Here is a 23523-nt window from a genome sequence, read left to right on the forward strand (position 1 = left end):
TCAACCGGTCTAGTCTCCTAAAACTTTATTTTGGGGCATCAGAAAGCCTCCTGTAATTTAAATCCTAAGCTATTAGTGATTGATTCATGACCAGATAAACAGACATATTAAATAGTAGCAAATCAGCAGGGTCAGACGGTGGTCACTCAAGAGTTCTGAAGGAACTCATATGAAACTACAATGCTACTAACTATGCTACGTAACCTACTGGTTAAATCAGACTTTGTACCAGATGATTAGAAGGTAGCTAATATAATACTTAATTTTTAAAAAGGCTCCAAAGGTGATTCTGGCAACTACAGGTGTGTAAACTTAGTTTCAGTACCAGGCACATCAGTTGAAACCACAGTAAAAGAACAAAATTATCAGACACATAGATAAACATGGTATGTTGGGCAAGAGACAACATGGCTTTTGTAAAGGGAAATCATGCCTCACCAATCTATTAGAATTCTTTGAGAGCGTCAACAAGAACATGGACAATGGTGATCCAGTTGATATAGTATATTTGGACTTTTCTGAAAACTTTTGACAAGGTCCCACACTAAAGGCTCTTAAGCAAAGCAAGCAGTCATGGAATAACAAGGGAGGTCCACTCATGAATCAGCAACTGGTTAAAAGATAGGAAACAAAGTAAACTGTCAGTTTTCAAAGCTGAGAAAGATAATTAGCAGTGTCCCCCCAGGATATTACGGGACCAGAGATGTTCAGCATATTCATAAATTATCTGTAAAAAAGGGTAAACAGTGAGGTGGCAAGAGAGGGTGAGCACTGAGATGGCACAATTTGCAGATGATACAAAGTCACTCAAGAGAGTTAAGACCAAAGCTGATTACAAAGAGTTACAAAAAGGGTTCTGACACAAGTGGGTCTACAAAATGGTAGATGAAAATCAAATTTGATTAGTGCAAAATTATGCACATATGAAAATGTAACCCCAACTACGAATGCAAAACTATGGGGTCTAAATTAGCTATTATCACGACCAAAAGATCTTGGAGTCACTGTGGATCGTTCTGTAAAAAACATCTGCTTAATGTGCAGCATCAGCTGAAAAAGTTAATGTTAGGAACACAAACAGAAAATATCAAAATGCCACTACATAAATCCACGTTATTCCCACACCTTGAATACTCTGTGCAGTTGTCCATCTCAAACAGACATTTCTGAATTGGAAAGATATATAAAAGGGCAGCAAGAATGATTATAGGTATGAATAATTTCCACGTGGTGAGATTAAAGACATGAAACAGCTCATCTTAAAAAAATAAAAAGGGGAGAGACAACTAAAAGCAGATATATGACAGGTTTAAAAAATCCCCATCATAAATGGTGTGGAGAAAGTGAATAGGGAAGCATTATTTACCCCTTCACATAAGACAAGAATTAATGGCCACCCAACTAAATTAATAGGCAACAGGTTTAAAACACAGGAAAATACTTCTTCACACAATGCACAGTCAACCTATGGAACCTATTGCCAGGAGATATGGTGAAAGCAAAAGCATAAATGGGTTCAAAAAAAAGAATTAGATGAAGGGTAGGTTCATCAATGACTATTAACCTCACACTCTAGAGCTGTGGCCATACTTGGCCAAAACTTTGAAATGGTCATGCTAATGGCCAAACTGAAGAATACTAATGAGGCACTGAACTGAATATTCAGCACCTCATTAGCATTCGCATCCTGCCAGCTGTGGCACTTCTAAAGTGCTGCTTTTGAATGCACGCAGCTCGGCGTGGCTACATGGGGATCCCTTTTGAAAGGACCCCGCACATTTTGAAATCCCTTTATTCTCAGCTGAGAGGAATAAGGGGATTTCAAAATGTGCTGGGTCCTTTTGAAAAGGACCCCCATGTAGACGTGCCGAACTGCGCATGTTCAAAAGCAGCACTTTCGAAGTGCCACAGCCAGCAGCATGCGAATGCTAATGAGGTGCTGAATATTCAATTCAGCACCTCATTAGTATTCTTTGATTTCGCCATTAGTATGGCCATTTCAAAGCTTTGGCCAAGTGTGGCCACAACCTAAGTGTCCCTAAACCATCAGCTGTCAGAAGCAGAGATGACAGAAGATGGATCACTTGGAAGTGCCTTGCCCCATTCTTTCCTTCTGAAGCATTGGTGCTGGGCACTGTAAGAAAAAGATTTGAGCTAGATGGTCCATTGGTCTGACCCAGTAAGCTCATTCCTATGTTCAGAAACTTATAACTATTACTTTTGTAAATCCCATCATACTTACTTAGGAATATTTATACAAATGTCTAGGATTTTCTGGCATTTTGGAAAGCACTTAGCTTCAATGCAGATTGTAGCAGTGAGTTCCACCAGATTCACTGTGCATTGTATCAAAAAGGTATCCTGCTTTATCCATCTTAAATCTAATGCTTTTGAATTTCCTTTGTTCTATTTAAAATTTAAAAATAAATAAATACATAATCTCTAATTTACTAGAGAATGAACCATTTCCTGTTTTATATACATCCAACAGGTCACTTTCCCCATGGCCCCTCTCCTCTCTAAACTATATAGCTACTACATCCAAAATCATTTAAGTGAGTTGCAGCGTCAGTCACTCAAGAGCTCACTCCAAAATGCACACACATACACACACGTAATGCTCATAAGTGTTTTTAAATGCTGTGACCAGAACTGAATACTGCGTGCAAGCTAAGCAGACTCATTACTGAGTCACATAATGGAAGCACAATACACTTGAACCTCTTTAATCTGGCAACCCAGGGAAACAGGGTATGCCGGACCTAGGAATTTCTCGGACTACGGAGGTCAGGAGGGTTTGTGAAGGAGGTGGGCGAGGGGGCACTTACCTGGCACCCCACTCTGGGGCACATTTGGCTCCACGCCCCTCCCTGCTCCAAGGCACTGTGGAAAAACCTTTGGAGTGCACTGCTGTTCCTCCCGTTGGCAGAAGGGAGCTACTTCTTCCTCCTGCTGCCTGGGTCCCTACAATGCATGTTCCTGGACCAGGGAGATTCAACTATATTTTCAATATTAAACTCTTCCTAAACCTACAGATTTGTTTAGCTTTCTAACTACTGTTGCAAATTGTCAGATGTCACTGACTGGTGGGAGGAAGGGCAGCCAGCCGCCAGGCTCTAGCTGGAGGTTACCACTGGCTCTGGGCTTCGTCAGTGTGTGAAATTGACAAGAATGACAGACAACATAAACAATGCAGTGTCTACACAGACACCGAGTCACCCTAACTACACCGACACAAGCCCTGCACCTCTTGGGGAGGTGAGTTATTATAGCAGGATAGCAAGGCACTTATACCAGGGGGGAAAAGGCTGTAGTGCATACACTGACATATTTAGATAGATTAAGGCAACTTATGTCAAACTAAATCTGTACTGTAGACCAGGCCTTAGTTTAGGACTCAGAATTGGGTATAAGTAATTGAGATTTTTACTCACACACACTGAGTTTTATTTGTCAGAGTTGAGCAGACATCTGGTTTAACTACAGCCTCCTGTCATTCCTGGCTTCTTCAACCTCAATTTTTGTCATCTGCAACTCTTGCCATTTTATAGTTTGTACCATTCTCCAGATTGTTAATAAATTTATAAAAGCACCACTGCTAATATGAATCGTTGGGCGTCCCACTATTATCTTCATTTCATGTTAAAAATGGACCAGTTAATCATATTCCATTCTTTCTCTTAGCCAGCTTCCAATCTATGGCAGAAGTTTCAGAATTCATCTTTCAACCACTTAGCTTCATTAGCATCTTTTGAAAGACTCTATCAAACACTTTTTGATAGTTCAAACGCATTGATATGAATAGGTTTTTTTTTTTCCAATTTATCTGACAGCTGCAAGGAAATGCAATAATACACAAAAGCTGTGTCTACACGGGCCACTTACTTTTGAAAATACAAGGTCCTCTTTCGAAAGAGCGGAAGGAATGTTTACATGAACAATGTGCTCTTTCCAAAGGAAATTGGAGGAACGCGGCTCAGGCTTCTAAATCTGGATCCCTGTCCTGTATTAGGAAAAGCACCCCCTTTCAAAAATCTTTTTCAAAAGAAGGTACGTGTCGATGCTCCATGGCCAGCTCTTTCAAAAGAGGAGTCTGCCATGGTGCTGGCCAGCCGGAGGGCAGTGTTGTCCCCAAGGGCAGGGCCCTGAGGTTCCTGATCAGGGACTGTAACGCTGTCCTTTTCTCCTTTCACCTGCACCATTTGAGGTCCCACAGAGTCCTGTGCCCTCTGTGATGTCAAAGAGCCTCCTGGAGGTGGCGGAGAGGGGCCAGGAGCCTCCAGCAGCTCCACCATGCTGGGCCTGCAGCTGGAGAGTGCAGTGGTGTTTGGGGGAGGACACTGGCAGCCTCCGACATGCCGACGTGGCATAGCAATGCCTCTGGCTGGAGGAGGCTGTCCTGGCCTGGTGGATGTAGGCCTGGGACCACCTACAGTCCCACCTGGAGGGCATACATGAGACCCTCCAGGTGCACATGGGCAATGTGGCCCGCCTCCTGGCCCACCATGCTGCACTCCCCGCCGAGTCCCCCACCGCACCCTTCAGTCAACCCCCCATCCCATGCCCTATGTGCTAGTGCTTTCTACCCCACCCCAGCCCCACCACAGATCCTGAACCTGGGGAGGGAGAGGATCTCAGGGCCAACAGTACTCTCAGCCTGCTATTCCTACCCCTGAGTGACTCTCCCAGCTCTGGTCCCTCCCTGTCCCCCTCCCAGGTTAGCCCCCTCCCCCAACTATAAATTGGCCTGGTGACTGGCAGCAGCATCTGGCTGCTTATACCCGGGCCCAGACTCGGCCACCCACCCCTGGATGAAGGTGTCCCCCTTGCCCTCCACAATGTTGTGGTGAGTGCAGCAGCTGCCCACCACCAGCAGGATGTTGCGCATCCTGACATCCAGGCAGGAGAGGCACTACCACTGCCCCTTCACGCACCCAAAGGCCCGCTCCACGACATTGCAGGCCTGGTTGGGGGAAGGAGGGGGTGGAAGGCCTCCAGGGTGGGGTCAAGGTGGCCAATATAGGGCCACACAAGCCACAGCAATAGAGGGTACACAGCATCCACCACCATGCACAGTGGCATGATGGCATCCCCAATGGGGAGTTCCCACTGGGGGATGTAGGCCCCAGCCTCCATACACTGGCACAGGCCAGAATTCCAGAACACCTGGAAGTCCTGTGATCAGCCTGCCCAGCCCATGTATATGTCCATGAACTGGCCTTTGTGATCCACCAGGGCCTGGAGGACTAACAAGCAGTAGCCCTTATGATTAATATAGTGCTGATGCTGTGCGGCAGGGTGCAGATGGGAATGCACATCCCATCCAGGGCATCAAAACAGTTCAAGAACCCAAATGGTGAGAATCCCCTGAAGGCAGCGCCCAGGTCCCCTGACGTGGGCAACTCAATGGAGGAGCACCGCATTTATTGTCTGGATGACCTGCACGGGATGGAGGACATGCGCTCTCATGAGGGTGTGGCGGGGAGTTCCCAACCCCTGCACCCCTGCCCCCTCACGGCCCCCTGCCGCTGAGGGTCCCATTGCCCAGGAGCCCCCTCTTTGCTCCCCTTGGTGGGTGTGTGACCCAGGTCTAGTTTACCTCCATGAGGACAGCTCCAATGGTGGCCTTGCACACCCCAAACTGATGCTCCACTGAGTGGTAACTGTCCAAGGTGGCCAGTTTCCAGATTGCTATAGCAACCTGCTTCTTGAGGGGGACAGCAGGCTGCATGGTGGTGTCCTGGTGGCTCAGTGTGGGGGCGAGCCAGTGGCAGAGCTCCTGAAGGTCTCCCTGCTCATGCGGAAGCTCCACAGCCATCTGGCATTGTCCCATTGCCCCAGAAGCAGCCGCTCAGACCAGTCCAAGCTGCTGGGATGGCTCCACAGACACTGGGGCATCTGGGGGCGGGATCCAGGCTGGGGTGGAGAGCTCCATGTCCCTGGGGGAGCTGGTCAGACTCCCGAGGAGGAGGAGGTGGCCTCGATGACCGTGCAAAGGAGCTGTAGCACCGTGTTCTCGACATCTGCATTTAAAGCCAGGAGCAGATGCTCATTGTCCAAGCTGCTGAGTGCCAGGTTCTGCTTGGCTTGGGTAGCTCCGCAGGCCTTGGCTTGTGCAGGGCGGTGATGTTTGGGAGGGGCCCTTTAAGGAAGCGGCTGCCTGCGGGCCCCGGAAGGGCTTGGCAGCCATGCAACCCTGTCCATGGCATCTCTAGCTCTGTTCCTTCGAAAGAGAGAATGTTGCCATGTGGACGCTCCCTTTCAAAAGAACAGAGTGGTCTTTCGAAAGCACGGATTGAACCTTTGATCTGCTTTTGCTGTGTAGTCGTGCACTCCTGAAAGGCTAGATTTTGATTGCTGTCATTCAATTTTTAACCTTTCAAATGAGGGCTCCCGTGTAGACACAGCAAAAATGATTTTCTTTTGCAAAGTACTTCTGGCTTGTTCCCTCTAAACTGAGCTAATCTATTTGTATTTGTACAGCTGTCTTTAAATGTACCAGCTAGTTAACATCGTACTGCCTGATTTGGCTTCCTGGGAATTAAAGAACATTACTATCTCTGACAGAGCACTGGTAATCAGTAGCTCAACCTGTACCCTGGTCATTGTTTAACCAATTGGGCCCCAGTTGGGACCTGATTAAGGAATGGAGTTCCTGATTACCAGACTAGACTGGTGCTGGATAAGGAATGACCTAATCAGCCCACAGATCAAAGAGCACAGGGAGAAAGTTCAAGGGAGAACAAGCAGGAGACAAAAGAGAGAAAATAATTAAAAACAAAAACAAGAGATGACAGGGCCTGACAAAAGGGAATTCTCTGGAAGGAGACGCTTTTCTTCACCCACAGGAGGAGCGTAGTAAAGCAGGGATGGGGAGTAAATAGTATGAGTGCACTAGTAAGTACAGCGGGGTGGAATGAAATACTGTTGAAAGGACAAGCACACTGAGATCCCATCATATTGAACCCAGAATCTCTCTTTTTTTAAGTGGTTAAGTACCAGAGTACTTTACCTAGACAGAAGACTTAGGATAAAATACATTCCTAGTGGTTCTTGCACAGACTTCATACTTCTGATTAGTATTAAACTATTTGTATTGTAGTAATGTCCGGCGGCCCCCATCAGAATCACAGCCTTATTGAACTAGGCGCCGTACAAAGAAGAGACAGTGCCTGCTCTGAAAAGCTTACAAACTAAGACTGAAATTCAGTGACAAATGAGAATGCATCCATTTCTGTCTGAATATTTGTATGACAATTTCTAAGATACTCCAATCCCCAACCTAGAATTACTGATCCTAGGTCATTATCCTTTCTAATAACACATTTTGAAGAATATCTTTTTGACTAAAGTAAATTCTTGCAGCCTGTCACTTACACTCTTCTTTGTTCCCAACTTTGTTTCACTTCTGCAAACAAAATATTGCATGGGACTAACTCAAAGGTATCCTCTCTTCTTGTGTGCTCTGGAACTAGCTTCAGCAAGCAATTACTTACTATGTCAGACTTCTCTAAACCATGTCCCAAGCGATAGTTAACCAGTTGTGCAGATTGCTGAAGTGACTCACTACTCCTTCTTTAGATGTTTTGGCCCTCAACAACGTGCAGCAACTCTCCCAATCTCAGATCCAGAGACCAGGAGCACCACATCAGTACTAGAGCTGTATTTTTATGACCCAAGAATTGCCTCTTTATAGAGTCTACAGAAAGGATCAGTGCTTAAATTTCTTCATAGGTTTTGTTTGCAGTAGCATATTTCTAGGTAGCACTGAATCCATGACAATCCAGATAGGGCCCATTATTGCACTGCACTCGAATGGAGACTATCCATTCAGCCCATTCACACACAGCTGTACTGAGAGGTAAACCCAAAGCAAACTGAGCACATCCTTAGGCATGCACTTTCTGCAAATACTAAAAGTAGCTTGGATATTGGTCCTTCAGATGCTTTTTGCAGCCTGGAATCCAATTTATTCCAAATTTCAGTCCTATCATCTGTCTGGATGCGTACAAGTTTTTTTGTCTGCCTCAATACCATGTAAAGAAACCTGGTCTGCACTCATGCATCTGATGAAGTGGGTCTTTACCCACGAAAGCTTATGCTCCAAAATATCTGTTAGCCTATAAGGTGCCTCAGGGCTTCTTGTTGGTCTGGAGTACGACACACCATTATTTTCCTTAAAAAACTGTATTTTTAAATCGACTCCATGGAGTGAATTTGTCAAACAATAAAAGGGCCTGGGGAGAACAAACAGCCCTGCAGAACAAAATACACAGAAGAAGGTCCTGTCACCTGCCAACTTCAATGGTGAAGTAACTTGAAGCAATTTGAGTCATGAACCCCACAATTACCTTTCACACAGCATCCACATCAGCAAGAGGGATGCCATGATTGCATCACTCATTGGAGCAATCACTGCAGCAAGAGTGGGAATGTCAATGCACTTTACAAATAACTGATTTAACCCAACACCACTGAAGTAAGTAATTAATATGAATAGTTATGATTGCCTTTATGGATGAAAAACCTGAGGCATATAGATTAAAGTAAGTTGTCTTAAGCGTAACAGATCTGGTAGCAGAAGAGAGGTCTGACTTCCTCTCTTCAGCCACCAGACCTGCCTTCTCATAGGTTAATCAGTTTACAAAAAATTTTTCTGACTTGGAATTCTGCTTCTCTTTTTCTAGCTGAGGTCTGAATACGTACCGCATGGCTCTCAGTGCAGTTTTGTATGCCAATTCAGCATCATGAGGTAGGAGAGAGGTGAAGAGATACTTGGCAAATGTGTGCATTGGAACACTCTCTCGATGGATGATTTCACCTAAACCACTATATGGTCCAGCTGTGAGAAAGAGAGAGGGGTGGGGAGGGACATATTTTACAGATTGTTAAAAATAACACCACCACCTTTGGACCTTTAATAAAAAAAAAAAAAAAAAGTGTTTAAATTATAAACTGGTATTGTACCCAGAAAGAGAAATGCCCAACAAAAGGGGAAAATATTCCAATAGCCCTAGGATGCTGAGGGACTTACATATAATCAGACTCAAGCTCTTGCATGCCAGTGGTAGATAAAAACATAAAAGAAGAGGAATCCTGTTGGACTTTTCGGAAAAGTCAGAGGTCACAGACCTCTTCTCAATTTAGAGATTAATTTAAAATCTTTTTTCCTCAAGTCTATCTTTAAAATCTATCGTTTAAGTGACGTTACTTTAGGCAGTAGCCATATTAAAGAAAAGTACATGTTTTACACCGAGAATGGAGCCTCCCCAATAGCTGAATGACATGGAAGAAGTTACTGTTCAAATTTTGTTTAAACATCTAACACTTCTTGAGCAGCAGCAAAAGAAGACTGGAACACATTTTACACTAAGTCCCCAAAACATCAGTTTCTAACGAACAGATGCCAAATATCACAAGACTCATGATAAAAAAAATCATGACACAGCAACACTGAGGACTTACAGTTAAACCAAACAAAAAATTGAAGACGCACTCAACTGATGTGATTATAATTTTAAATCACTGCAGGTTTTCTTTATATGCTGACTCTGGTTGTGCCTACATTGTTTGAATGTACTGAATTCTTTGCAGTCAGGATTTCTCAGCACACAATAATGCAAGAACTGCCTACCCATTCTTCATAACTATGCACTCGACAAGCATATTGCTATTCATTTAACCTCTACAAAATTCCTGCTATGACCACTTGCTTATTGCTCTCAGAAATCACGAAGAGAAACAATTATCTGAAAGCCTATCCTTTCATTTACAAAATGTATAACAGTCACCAGGGAACGCTTGAGATGCTACTCCATCACACAAGGTCACAACACTAAGTAAATGGTGTAATTCCAATGTTCAGAAGTGCAAGCGATTGGAAGGACGTAAAGGAAGTACACAAACTATGTCTGCCACAGATCCTGGCAGATCTCCTGTTACTACCTTCAGAGGCCAGTTTGCTGTTTCACAGGCATAAGGGATGAGGAGGGGAGAAAACTCCAGAAACAGCTGGCAAGAATTCTGGCTCCTGTTTGGCTGGTCAGATGCTGGGATTTAGTGTAGCCTCAAAATTGTACTGGATTCTCATGTGTAATCTTTCATTCACAGTATTTTTCAATTTTACTGAACTATCTGTATGGAAAGATTTTTTCCCTCATTGTTCTGGGGCAGTGAATTTTACACCCACATTTAGTTATTTTTCCCCTCACCCTTTTCCCCCACAGCCATCACCACCAGAGCTGAAACAACAGATTTTTTTGATTCACTAAAACAAGCAGAGAATTTTTTTAAAAAAAACTTATGTTTCAGGCTGAACAAAAAAACCTGGGCTTCACTAAATAGAGTTCTTTTTTACTCTTCTAAAACCAGAAACAATTTCAAATACAGATGAGAAACTGAAACTATTTGGTAAAAATGCCCAAAAGGAATGCTTAGATTTTTTGAAAAGTATGGGTATTTTCCAACAAAAAAAAAAAAAAAAAATCACTTCAACCAATTAAACAAAATTTTGCAAAACTGTTTTACTCTACTCAAACACTCATTTTGCTGTGAAAAAAAATGATCCTGAAAAAATTCTGGATAAGGGATAGTCAACACAGATTTGTCTAAAACAAATCACATAAAACCAATTTAATTTCCTTCTTTGACAGAGATGCTTGTCTACTTGGTGGGGGAAAATGGCATACTTGATATATCTAGACTTCAGTAAGGTTTTTGAGGCAGCTCCCACATGATGGTCTAACAGGTAAACTAAGGAAATGCAATCTAAATAAAATTACTATCAGGTGAGTGTACAACTGGCTCAAAGAGCATCTTATCAATGGTTTGCTGCCAGACAAGGATTCGTCTAGTGAGTTTGTGCAGGTGTTAAGTCCTAGGCCTGGTACTATTCAATATTTTCATTAAAATGACTTGCATAATGGACTGTGCCTATAAAATCTGCAAACAACACCACACTGTGAAGGATTGCAAGCACTTTGGAGGGCAGGATTAGACTTCAAAATGACTCTGACAATTTGGAGGACTGAAATGAATCCAACAAGATGAAACTCGATAAGTGAGTGTAGTACTTCACATTTAGGAAAATTCAAATGTACAATTACGAAATGAAGAATAAATGCATAAGTGATAGTACTACTGGAAAAGACACTGGTGCAACATAATTAATTGAATGAGTCAATCCGGTGATGCAGTTGCAAAAAAGCCTCTCAGTTTGGGGTAACAGTAAGACCTCAGCTGTCCAAGTTCTGGGTACTGCCCTTTGGGAAACATGTGGACAAGTTGGAGAGAACCCAGAGGAGAACAAAAAAAAAAAAAAAAAAAAAAATAGAAAACCTGACCTATGAAGATAGGTTAAAAAATCTGGCACATTTAGTCTTGAGAAAAGACAACTGAGGGAGATCTGAGAACAGCCTTCAAGTACGGTAAGGGCTGTAATAATTGTTCTCCATGTCGACTGAAGGCAGCACAAGAAGTAATGGGTTTGACCTGCATCAAGGGAGATTTAAATTAGATCGCAGGAAAAGCTTTCTAACAATGAGAGTACTTGAGTGCCGGAACAGACTTCCAAGAAAGGTTGCTGAATACGTATCAGGGTTTAAACACACACCACTAGGGGATAGTTTAGGGTTATGTAGTCCTACCTCAGCATAGAAACCTGGATGTGATAACTTCTTAAGGACCATTCGGGCCCTACATTTCTACATTTCAAGGATTTCCTTTGAAGCCCTTTCCTCTTAAACACTCAACAAAGTATAAAAACCATTACACTGCTCACTAAAAAGGAGTCTGAAGCAATATATTTTAGGTCTTTTTAAAACTGAAGTCTTCATCTCAAAGCATGCAAGTAAATGAGTGTGCAATTTTGCACATTTTCAGCACTTATTAGAGTTGCAAATAACATAGTCATGACACTCATGTGATATGAAATGCACATACAGTTATTTTTCTCCACAAAATTTCAGCCACAAATAATCAGTTTATTTTTCACAATCCACCCTAAACATGAATACTTTTTATGTTTGGCTACGAACTTATGAATGTCACTTCTATCAGAACTATAACCAAAATGTGCAATTTTTGTTTCTGCACCAATGGCTTTAAAATGAGTCATTTGAGCCATATAATCTTGGACAGTGATAAAACCTTAGTTAATTTACAAGGGCGCCAGTTCTTTTCAAATTTCAAGACTGTTGCTATCAGAGAACAATTAATGCTTTATCCTTTTCAATGATGCTGTATTTTGAAGTAATTTGATTTTATAATTAGAGGTTTGAAGGAAGATCTTTAATTGGAGCTATTATACTTCTAAAAAAATCTTAAACTGTAAATAAGTCAACTTTGTTAATAGTTAATACGTATTTCAAGTTACCTTCTAATAGGAAGACTGCTTGCTTACGAAAGATCTTCACCAGTGTATCATCCAATTCAATTTCCTGTAGCTTAGAAATGAGCTGTTCTTCATTTCGACAAACCTTCTCTTGTGCATACAAGCCATCTGGCATTATTCGCTGCTGCCCCAGACCTATCAACGCTACTTCCACAGCCAGCGTTAAATAAGATTCCCCTTCTTCTAAGAATTTGTGTGAAGGCAGGTGCTGATACTCCAGAGATTTGCACTGTCCCAGGTTCTCTGTAAAGGGTTACATAATGAATGATATATCACAAAGCATTTTCATCAATAAGTGGCCTGCAATCTGATATTTAGAATTTTCTAACTGTTTTAATTACCAATTTTTAAAAAGTTAATTCACTAACTTTGAAAGGTGCCCCTAAAAGAATAAAATAAATAAATAAATAAATAAATAAATAAAATCACTACAGATTTGGTAACTATTTTCAAATATCTTTCTAACGGGTTAAAAAATACTTATTCTAGGTCTATTTTATATGTTTCTCAAGAAATTGAGCATTTTACTACCCTTCCTCTTCAATGAACTTTAAGGAAACATTTGCTTCAAAAGCAGAGCATTCTCTATGAACACATGGCATAGTGGATGAAGTAAATAATATTTTTAATGAGCGTTAACTGAAACCAATATTAGACATTGCTGATTACTTCAAGCTTGAAGAATGCCTGTCTTTTCACAGGGGGAGGGATAGCTTGGTGGCTTGAGTGTTGGCCTGCTAAACCCAGGGTTGTGAATTCAATCCTTAAAGGGGCCATTCAGGGATCTGGGGCAAATAGATTAGGTTTGTTGCTTTGGACAAATAAATACTAGATTCTACTTCTAAGGGATTACTGTAAGAATAAAAAAAAAGATGGAATATCTAGGTGTAATTCATGCTGTTTTACAGGGTTATATTACAGAACTAAACACAAAGGCTACATCTACATGGGCAGCCTCTATCGACAATACTGACCTTTTGTCGACAAAGCTCACAGAACATCTACATGCATAAAGCGCTCTGTCCACAGTTTGTCAACAAAACTCAGCTGTTCAGCCCATAGTGTTATGCCTCTCCCTCATCAGATAAAATGCCTCTGTCAACAGTGTTTTGTTGACAGAGGGGGCTTCCAGTTCTTTGGGCAGCCCTATTTGCAGAGCTTCCAGTCAGCTCTTCTGTTGAGAGGGGGCTGGGTAGTCTGGCTGCTCTCTGTCAGAGAGGGTTGCTCTTTCGAGCTGCATTTATGTGTAGATGTGATCTGTCGAAAGAGGTACTGCCGAGGTTTCTCTGTCGACAGCGTAGACATGATCATAATGAATCCTACTTAACGGACATCCAGGTTTAATGGACAGCCCTTCCCTCCCATTAGTCCACTAAATTGAGGGTTTACTGTACAGTAAATTTGCAGAAAAATGCATTTTTGTACACATGGATTTGGCTTGAATTTTGCCAACAGTTTTGGCTAAAAAGCCATGCAGAATTTTTTTCTGGCAGGTTGATCTGTTTTATTTTGACACTTTCAAAATAAACAGTTTCAACATTTCACTTTGAATCAGCATTTCTGGAAAAAATGGGTTTTTATTTGGCTGAGGAAAAATATTTAAAAAATTAGTCTAGGGTTTTTGGTTGAACTTGCTTTTCTTCAATAAACTTCTAATTCTGCACTCTCTACTTCTGGAAAAATTTTAAATTGGGAAAAGTAAATACAGCAAATACTTTTAACAACTTGACTTGCATTATATGCTTTCTAGTAAAAACTCTCTCGCAAAAGCAGTCTCCCTTCTCATTGATACAGTTGTCTTCTACTTTCTGATAGATACTCACCTGTAGTAACGATGGTTCTTTGAGATGTGTCCCCGTGGGTGCTCCACAATAGGTGTCGGGCTCGCCCGGCACCGCAGATCGGAAATCTTCCAGCAGTTTCTCTTGGATCGCGCATGCGCCAGCGCGCGCCGCCCCCCTGCGCGCCCCCGGCCGCGTGCACAAGCCGGTCCCCGCCAGTTCCTTGACCAACCGCCTTGGATGCTCCTGAAAAACACTAGACAGAGATCCGAAGTGGGGAGGATGGGCGGGTGGTGGAGCACCCACGGGGACACATCTCGAAGAACCATCGTTACTACAGGTGAGTAACTTCTCTTTCTTCTTCGAGTGGTCCCCGTGGATGCTCCACAATAGGTGACTACCCAGCAGTAACCCAAGTAAGGAGGTGGGTAATCGGTTTATGTGCAGCTTGCCCCCGAGAGGACTGCTGTCGACAGACGGGTATCCTCTCAGAATACCCAAGGCAGGGCATAATGCTTGGCGAAGGTGTCACAGGATGACCAGGTCGCCGCTCTACAGATGTCTGTTAACACGATGCCCTTGAATAAGGCTGTTGACGCCGCCACCGCCCTGTTGGAGTGAGCCCTGGGCGGGGCCAGCAAAGGAGTCTTTCGAAGTTCGAAGCACATTGTTATACAGGGCACAATGTGCTTTGAGATTCTCCAGGAAGAGAGACCTTCTCCTTTTGACCCAGGAGCGAGAGAGACTAGAAGCCTGTCCGTTTTCCAGAAGGACTTAGTTCTGTCTGTGTAGAAGGCCAACGCCCTCCTCACATTTAGGAGATGCAGAAGTGCCTCCTTGCCGGAGCTGTGAGGCTTCGGGTAAAACGAGGGTAAAACTATTGGCTCATTAAGATTGGACTCGGGAGAGACTTTTTTTTTTTTTTTTTTTTGGAACAAAGGCTGGGTGCAGCCTTAAGGTTACCGCCTACTTTGAGAATACTGTGCAGTGCGGTGTTGCCATCACTGCCGCGAGCTCACTCACCCTGCTGGCTGACATAGTTGCAAGGAGGAAGGTTGTTTTTATCGTAAGGAGACGTATGGGAACTGTGGCTAATGGTTCAAAAGGTGGACCTGATAGCGTGCTGAGCACCAAGCCCAAATTCCACGATGGTGGAAGCGGTTTCCGAGGGGGGTACAGGTTTACCAGCCCCTTCAAGAACCTGGTAATGATAGGATGGGCGAATATCATGGGCCCTTCCTCTGTATGCCGAAAAGGTTGATATAGCAGCGAGGTGGACCTTCAGCGAGGATAGAGAAAGCCCGCCTCTCTTGAGGTCCAATAAGTATTCTAATATTACAGGTATAAGAAAGTCAAGGGGAGCTAACTGCTTGGCGGAACACCAGGCTGTGAAATGAGTCCATTTGTGCTTGTAAGTCCTCCTGGTGGAGGTCCTTCGGCTACATTCCAGGACTTGTTGTGCTCCCTTTGTACATGTGCTCTTTAAGGAGCTGAGCCATGGATTAGCCATGCTTGTAGGTGCAGACCTTAAGGGTGCGGGTGCACTATGGACCCTTGAGCCCACGGGAGTAAGTCCGGCGCCACCGGTAGAGGGAGTGGTGGGCGGTCCGACATGCGCAGAAGCAAGGGAAACTATGAGTATCGTGCGAGCTCTCTCCCTTCTGGCTTTGTGCAAGACCTTGCGAATAAGCACTGTGGGGGAAACGCGTAAAGTAGGGAGCCCTTCCATGAAAAACATGAATGCATCCCCCAGGGACCCCTGCCCCACTCCTGCTCTGGAGCAGTGCTGGGGACACTTTTTTTTTTTTTTTTGTACTGGGTGGCAAACAGATCGATCTGGGGAAACCCCCATGTATGAAAAATGCGCTGTAGCAGATCGGAGTGGATCTGCCATTCGTGTGTGATTGCAAAGCGCCTGCTCAGCTGGTCTGCATTCACGTTGTGCGCGCCCAGCAAGTACGAGGCTTTCAACGTTATGTTGTTGGCAATGCACCAATTCCACAATCGGAGTGCTTCCGCACATAGGGCACGGGATCGTGCTCCTCCTTATCGATTGATGTAGATCATAGTGGAGGTATTGTCGGTATTGAATCCCGACTACTTTGCCATGCAGGTAATCTCAAAAATGTTTGCAGGCATTGAACACTGCTCTGAGCTCCAGTATGGATATGTGCAGTGTCTGTTCTGCAGGGGACCACAGCCCTTGCGTTACCCTGTCACCGATGTGCGCTCCCCATCCCATGTGGGAGGCGTCGGTAGTAAGAAAAATAGAAATTTGTGGTTGGTGAAAAGGCACCCCCACTAGCAGATTCTCGGGGTTTTCCCACCATGCCAGGGATCTGCGCACCTCTGTTGTGGGCGACACCACCCTGTGGAAAGTGTGGGATGCCGGTTTGTAAATGCTCGCCAGCCAATGCTACGGGCTTGGCATGTGCAACCTGGCATTCTGTACCACAAACGTCGCTGCCGCCATATGGCCCAGCAGCTGTAGGCACGGTAAGATCGGCACCGTGGGGCTGTATGTAATGACTTGCACCAGCGAACTGATTGCGTGGAAGTGGGTGTCGGGTAGGTACACCCTTGCTGTGATACAGTTTATGCGTGCCCCTATGAACTCTATATGTTGTGTGGGTTCGGACTTTGACTTTGCGAGGTTGATGACTAGGCCCAGCGAAGAAACGTGTCCGCTGTGACGCGTATCATGCGTGAGACCTCTGCCTTCGAAGTCCCTTTTAGCAGGCAGTCGCCCAGATATGGGAAAAATAAACACCCCCTGTCTGTGCAGGTAGGCTGACACCACTGCCAGGGTTTTGGTAAGACTCTGGGGGCCGAGGAGAGGCCAAACAGAAGAACCCTGTGCTGGAAGCGCTCCTGGCCGACCGTGAAGCGGAGGAAGCGTCTGTGTGCCGGGTGGATTGTTATATGAAAGTAAGCATCTCATAACTCAAGTGCTACAACCCAGTCTCCATTGTCCAGTGCCATGAGTATCAAGGCAACTGTGATCATCCGAAACCGTTGCTTGCGCAAGTAACAGTTGAGGCCCCGAAGATCTAAGATGGGCCTCCAGTGTCCCATTTTCTTCTCCGATAGGAAGTAGCGTGAATAAAAACCTTCCCCGGGAATTATTCCGGCACTCTTTCCACCGCACTTGTGAACATAAGATGGGTCACCTTCTGCTTGAGCCTCGCCTCGTGGCAGCGCCCCTGAGGTGAGGCCTGGTGGGAGGCTTCGTCGGTGGAAGCGACTGGGAGGGGATCGCGCAACCATGGCTATGATCTCCAGCACCCATATGTCTGTGGTGATCTTTTGCCATTGGGAGTGGAACGGTCTGAGGCGATGATGGCACATGAGATGAGAGTGGCATTGAGCGAGGGTATTGATAGTGCAGCCCCTGACATACCCATCAAACTTGTTGCCTTTGAGGCCTGACCTGAGGGCATACGGCTTTGTTGAGAACGTTGCCTAGGGGTTCTGTACCGTTGCCGCTATTGATAGCGCCCGTGGCCGTAGCCCCGTTGATATTGAGCACGCTGTGGTTGTAAGCGTAGCGTCTTTGCTGAGGACAAAATTTTCCCTCCTGTATGGGGGACTATAAATGCCCGAGCTTCTAAGTGTAGCTCTCGAGTCCTTACCGGAGTAAGGGACCGAGTCGGTTGAGTCTGCAAAACAGCTTTTGTGTATCAAAGGGAAGGTCCACGATCTTCGCCTGTAGGTCCCTCGAGATACCCGATGTCTAGGGCCAGGATTCTCTATGCATGACCACTGCTGTAGCCGTTGAGCGTGCCGCTGTGTCCGCCACGTCCAGGGCAATCTGGACTCCCGTCCGCGATGCTGCATAGCCCTCTTGAACAATCGCCTTTAACACCGGCTTTTTGTCTTCCGGGAGTGAATCCATGAGGGGAGTAAGCCCGGAGTAATTATCAAAATTATTGTTTGCTAGGTGTGCCCATAATTTGCCATTCTCAATAGCAGGATAGGAGAGGAATATACCTTCCTGCCAAACAGCTCTAGCTTCTTAGCATCTTTGTCTGATCCCCCGATTTGTACTGAGAAGCCTTTGACCTCTGCTGGGACGACCCGACCACCAAAGAATTTGGTTGTGGGTGACTGAAGAGGAACTTCATGCCCTCTGCTGGGACGAAGTATTTCTTAACCGCTCTCCCATTCGTAGGCGGAACAGAGGCCGGAGTCTGCCATATAGTAATGGCTGACTCCAGAATGGCTTCATCCAGCGGAACAGCAATTTTGGATGAAGCCGGGGGTCTCAGATTTTTCAGGAGTTTGTGATGTTTCTCCTGCACCTCTGCCGTTTAAATGTCATGCATGAAAGCCACCCTTTAAAACAGCTCCTGAAACTGTTTAAGGTCATCCTGGGGAGAGACATCCCCGGGGGCCATGGCCTCGTCTGGGGAGGATGAGGAGGAACCCCTAAGGTAAACCTCCCTTGAACCCTCGGGTTCCCGTGGGCGATGACACACTTGCTCGCTGGAGGATTGTGAAGGAAAGTCTCGGGGTTCTAAATTTAATTCCCCTTGAGACAACTGTGTTTCTGTCCCCGATCGGGAGCGCCCATGGGGGTATTGAGCAGCCGGGGGTGGGGACCTGCCCCTGGGTGCAGGCCTGTGGTTTGTCTGTGTCCAGCCTGATAGGGACGACCATGGCAGCATGGCAAGGGTCCGGAGATGGAGACCTGGACCACTCATGGGGTGTGTACCCCCAATGTCTGGGAGAGCGAGACCTCCGCGGTGACACCGATAGAGATGAAACTGGCTTGTGACAGTACTCCAGGGGGATCCAATCCCAGAAAATGGTGAAGGTGGCCCAAGCCGTGGTGACATCGGTTGGAGGAACGGAGAAGGCGGTTTTTTTTTTTTTTTCCTCCCCCTGATGGGCCGGTGGAGACACAGGCCTTCGGTGCGGCGTGTGTATCACAGGGGGAGGGCTTGGTGCTAACAGCAGCGCAGCCCTGTCCAGAAATGGACTGCCGTGCCGGGTTTTTGATGTTGCCTTGCCCCTCTGCTGCGGGGCCGGCACTGCCCCCTCCGCTGCCGGGAATCTCGGCCCCGCTGTTAGCACCGCGCTCGGCACTGTCAGCTGCGGTGCTGCGTGGGTATCCCCCTCCGGTGCCTGCAGGCTCCGTGCCTGGCACCCCTGCACCACTGGTGCCGCGGGGGTCTGTGCCGCCGCCTGAGTATGCGGCCGGTAGCTGTGTGCTCCGCTCGTCCTGCTCGCTGCAGATGCACGGCAAGGATTGAGCCAGGGAGAGTCTCCTCTGTTTCTGCACTGGGGGGGGGAGGTCAGAGCACAGTGAGAACGTGGCCGGGTAGCCTGCAATTCCCGCAGGCGTCAGATGCCTTCGCTATGCCCCACGGAGGCCGGCATAGCTTCACAGCATGACTCACGCTGTGTAAAACCTGAAGAGGCCATTGTGGTGAGTCCTTTATTGTTAAGAGGGTACTTAGCACTTAATCCGTGCCTTTCCTCCTCAAAGAGTGATCACCAGCCTGCGGCAGCGGGAGGCCTAATGGCCTCTCACGTCCGCTCTGTTCTTCTCCGCTCCTCCCTTTTTCCTTTTTGCTGGTATTCTCTTTGTCTTTGCTTTCTCTCTTCTTTCTTTTTTTTTTTGTTTAATAACCGAAAAAGAACAAATTACACGTGGAAAAAAAACACTAAGTAAACTGACTCTGGCCTTAGCCTGAGTTGAGTCCGTCTGCAGCCGATGGCAGTTGAGAAGGAACTGGCGGGGACCGGATCGTGCACGCGGCCAGGGGCGTGCAGGGGGGCGGCACGCACCGGCACATGCGCAATCCAGGAGAAACTGCTGGAAGATTTCCGATCTGCGGCGCTGGGCGAGCCCGACACCTATTGTGGAGCACTCATGGGGAACACTCGAAGAAGAACTCTCATTCTTACCTACTGCAACCTTAATATGCCCAGTCTATATGTGTAGCTGAGACAGTTGCATAAAGAACTGAATGGAAGCTCCCTACTGCTTTACAACATAAAACAAAAGCAATTTTACCTGTGAAGTCTGGGAAGCCATGGAAGCTTTCATCATCCACCCTGCAGGCTTCCATAAGGCTACTGAAGAGGGTGCCAACTGGATCCAATGGGTGCCCCACCCAGCCTTCAAGATTAGTTATTGAGGTTACTCCTTTGTGGAGGAGTTCTATAAATAAGTAATGTTAGAGAAACATAAAAAGATAGTTGAGTTTTAGCAATTAACACTAAAAACAAGACATTTTCCCAAGAACTCTGTCCAACATCCATAGAATTCACAATGTTTGATGTTAAGTATTCCATTTAGTTCTGTTCTGCTTCTTGCCGTCCCTTATAGACATGTAAAGGAAATCGAAGATCTCATGCTGCTCTATTTTCCGCATGCTCCAGAGGGTTGCACCATGGGTCAGAAGTACCAAAAAGACACTAGGAATGAAAACTGTTACTTGATAGCCATGTAGTCCTCTGAGTGGGGGAAAGGGAGGAAGCACCATAGCTGGAACGTTGTAGTAAAGAGGAAACACTTCTGTGAAATAAATGGCTGTTACAGCTTCATAATCCAGAAACAGTGCAACAGCATTTTTACATTCTAAGTGAATCTGATAGAGCTGAGAGAAATAATAAAAACATTTGAAGTGTTCCATTTTTATAAATAAAATATGAGCTTATCTTGCATCTAAATATTTATTAAAGTAATAAACTCAGGATGACAGCTTCTTTTAAAAAAATAGTCATGGGTTTAAATTAGGTATTGTAGGAAAGAAAAAAAACCTGCCCTTTAAATTGACCAAGTGTGGTTTCTTGTCATTCTTAAATTCAAGGCAACAAATTCCTCCATGGATACTTTGTTTCATAGCTGTCAACTATCAATCAATCAGAGCATGAAAAAAAAAATTATTGTTTAGCACAGAGAACTGAAGGAAATACAGCTGTGATAATAGAGGTTATAGGGTCCCCAAATTCCTTTTCTGCAAGCAACATTCCCATGACAGTAGCTTCCTTTTGATTGCAATTCTAAACTTACATTTCCCCTGGACATGTACGTACTGTGTAAACACGTGAGATTAGAGGCCATACCGGTGCAAAAAAAAATGTAACTGTATTAAACAAAAAAAAAAAACAAAAACCCAAACCCTCACGCAGTGTAATAATTGTGCTCTATTTCTCCACTCCAAATACCCTTGCAGATGCAACTTGCCCTGTTCTATTTCACCAGAAAAGCATCATCTCTTTAGAGTAATCAATAATATGCTATCAAAAAACCAAAAACATAACAAAAAAAACCTACCTAAAATAAAACATTTGTTCCACGAACAAGTAGTGTGTGTGAAAGTATACATTAAACCATAAAAAGATTACTGTAACAATCAAGGATTCCACTTGCCAACATTCTGACCCCTGAATGACAACCTTGTACTTGATTATACCTATTTTTTACTCTATTTATGATCTTCACTTGCCGTATCGCAACAATCAAAGGCTTCAATCCTCCAATCAAGCATCCACGCATTTAACTCAACTCATGTAGGATGTATTAGCAGGAATGTTGTAAACAAGACACAAGAAGTATGATAATTCCACTACTCTACTCTATGCTGCTCTACTTCAGCTGGGCTATCTTGTCCAGTTCTGAGTGCTATATATTGGGAAATAGGTGGACAAATTCGAGAAAGTCCAGAGAAGCGCAACAAAATGATTAAAGATCAAGAAAACAATCTATGGGGGAAGTTTTAAAAAACTGTTTTGATCTGGAGAAAAGACAATTGAGGGGGACATGACAGCTTTGGAGTAAATTGCCTAAGGAGGTTGTGGACAAAAAACACTTTTCAGAGATGGTCTAGATCAATGTTTTCTAAACTTTCTGAGACCATGGGAAAACCAAACAATATTTTTATGTGGAACACCTATGAACATTTTCTTAAAAAAAAAAAAAAAAAGTTGTTGTCAGACCCCCCTCACCCCCCAACAAACAAACAAAAACCAAAATTAAGTAATTTCATCAGGTAAAATACCAATGAAGAAGCAACATGGTATCACATTTTAAAAACAGAAAATATATACCATCAGTGTATGGTATCAAAAAGTGTCAGACACTCACAGCACACCTATGAGTTGTGCATGGAATACCAGCGTTCCATGGAACATAGTTTAAGAAATACTGGTCTAGAGAATGCTTAATCCTGCCCAATGTGCAGGGGCCTGGACTAGATGACCTCTCAAGGTCCTTTAGAGTCCTAGAATTCTATTTGAACAAACCCACTGGCATCAATGACACTACTTCATCATGAATAAACCTACATAAATCTGGTGTCTGTGTGACAGGGACATAAAACAAAACTAAGGGCAGGAGTCAAGTCTTCTCTTGCACTTATGAACGATGTCTAGCACATTCTTCAGTGCTCTGAAATATTACATAAAAACCCCAAAGGGAAAAAACCCCAAGAGTTACAATGTAAAAAAATAAAACACCTCAAAGTAAAACAGTGTTCTCAGCTGTTCTTACGCAGGACGGACCACAGTTGGAGCAACTGTCTCACGGACAACAACAACATCCCTATGGCAACTGCAGAATTGCTTCCATGGAAAACACGTTAGAAAATAATTTAGTATATTTTAGCTGTCTAGTTGGGCAATTTAGCAGCTGGAAATGAAAAACACTAGTAGCATGTGACTAGTCAGCTGCCTGCAGACCACCAGCAGATTCTCCACATAGCAACACTGATGTGCACTCTCCCTCTCTCTCTCTCTTTCACACACACACACACACACACACACCTGCACCCTTTATCTCAGTATGGAAAATGACAAAGCCAGGGGATGGTGAGTGAACATGTGCTACATGGTAAAATCTCACTGAAAATTATGACAAGTAATAGTAACAGTTATTTGCTCATACAGAGCTTTTTATCTAAGCCTGTCAAAATACTGCACAAACATTAATGAATATACTTTCACAGAGCCCATCAAAGATCAACAAGTACCGTTAGCCTGGTTTTACAGTGAGGGAAACTGATGGCACACTGCAACTGAAGGTTTACTTTTTCAGCCAAGTGTCTACCCAGGCTTCTCTTATACCTTCACATGTTTTTTTTTTTTTTTTGTACTAACACCTTCACCTGCTTTAAAAGTTTAAAAACACATGATTGCACACAGGTATCAGCATTCACCATGCACAGGTGGACAGGCAAACAAAAATGTAGATAAAGGGTCTAAAAAACGCCTTAAAACACAGGATTCCTTGGAAGACCTGAGAATGGAACTCAGATTTCCAGTTTCTATTGCTGTTCCATAACAAAACCACCCCTCTCCTCCCTGTATACGCAGTAGCCTGTTCAGGCCCAAGCCACACCA

At 44.6% G+C, this 23523-nt stretch overlaps 1 protein-coding gene across 1 annotated transcript in view; it reads right to left on the minus strand.

The window, feature by feature from the left end:
- ZSWIM6 (zinc finger SWIM-type containing 6) overlaps positions 1-23523 on the minus strand; it is a 170488-nt gene that overhangs the window by 17065 nt on the left and 129900 nt on the right. Inside the window, exons 8-10 of the mRNA XM_074995537.1 lie at positions 20195-20341; positions 12374-12634; positions 8707-8842 (exon numbers count right to left, since the gene is read on the minus strand). Coding sequence (XP_074851638.1) covers positions 8707-8842; positions 12374-12634; positions 20195-20341 — 544 coding nt within the window. The remainder of the gene's footprint in view (positions 1-8706; positions 8843-12373; positions 12635-20194; positions 20342-23523) is intronic.

The sequence above is a fragment of the Carettochelys insculpta genome, chromosome 5 (assembly GCF_033958435.1).
Source record: "Carettochelys insculpta isolate YL-2023 chromosome 5, ASM3395843v1, whole genome shotgun sequence".
In the NCBI taxonomy this organism is placed as follows: Eukaryota; Metazoa; Chordata; order Testudines; family Carettochelyidae; genus Carettochelys; species Carettochelys insculpta.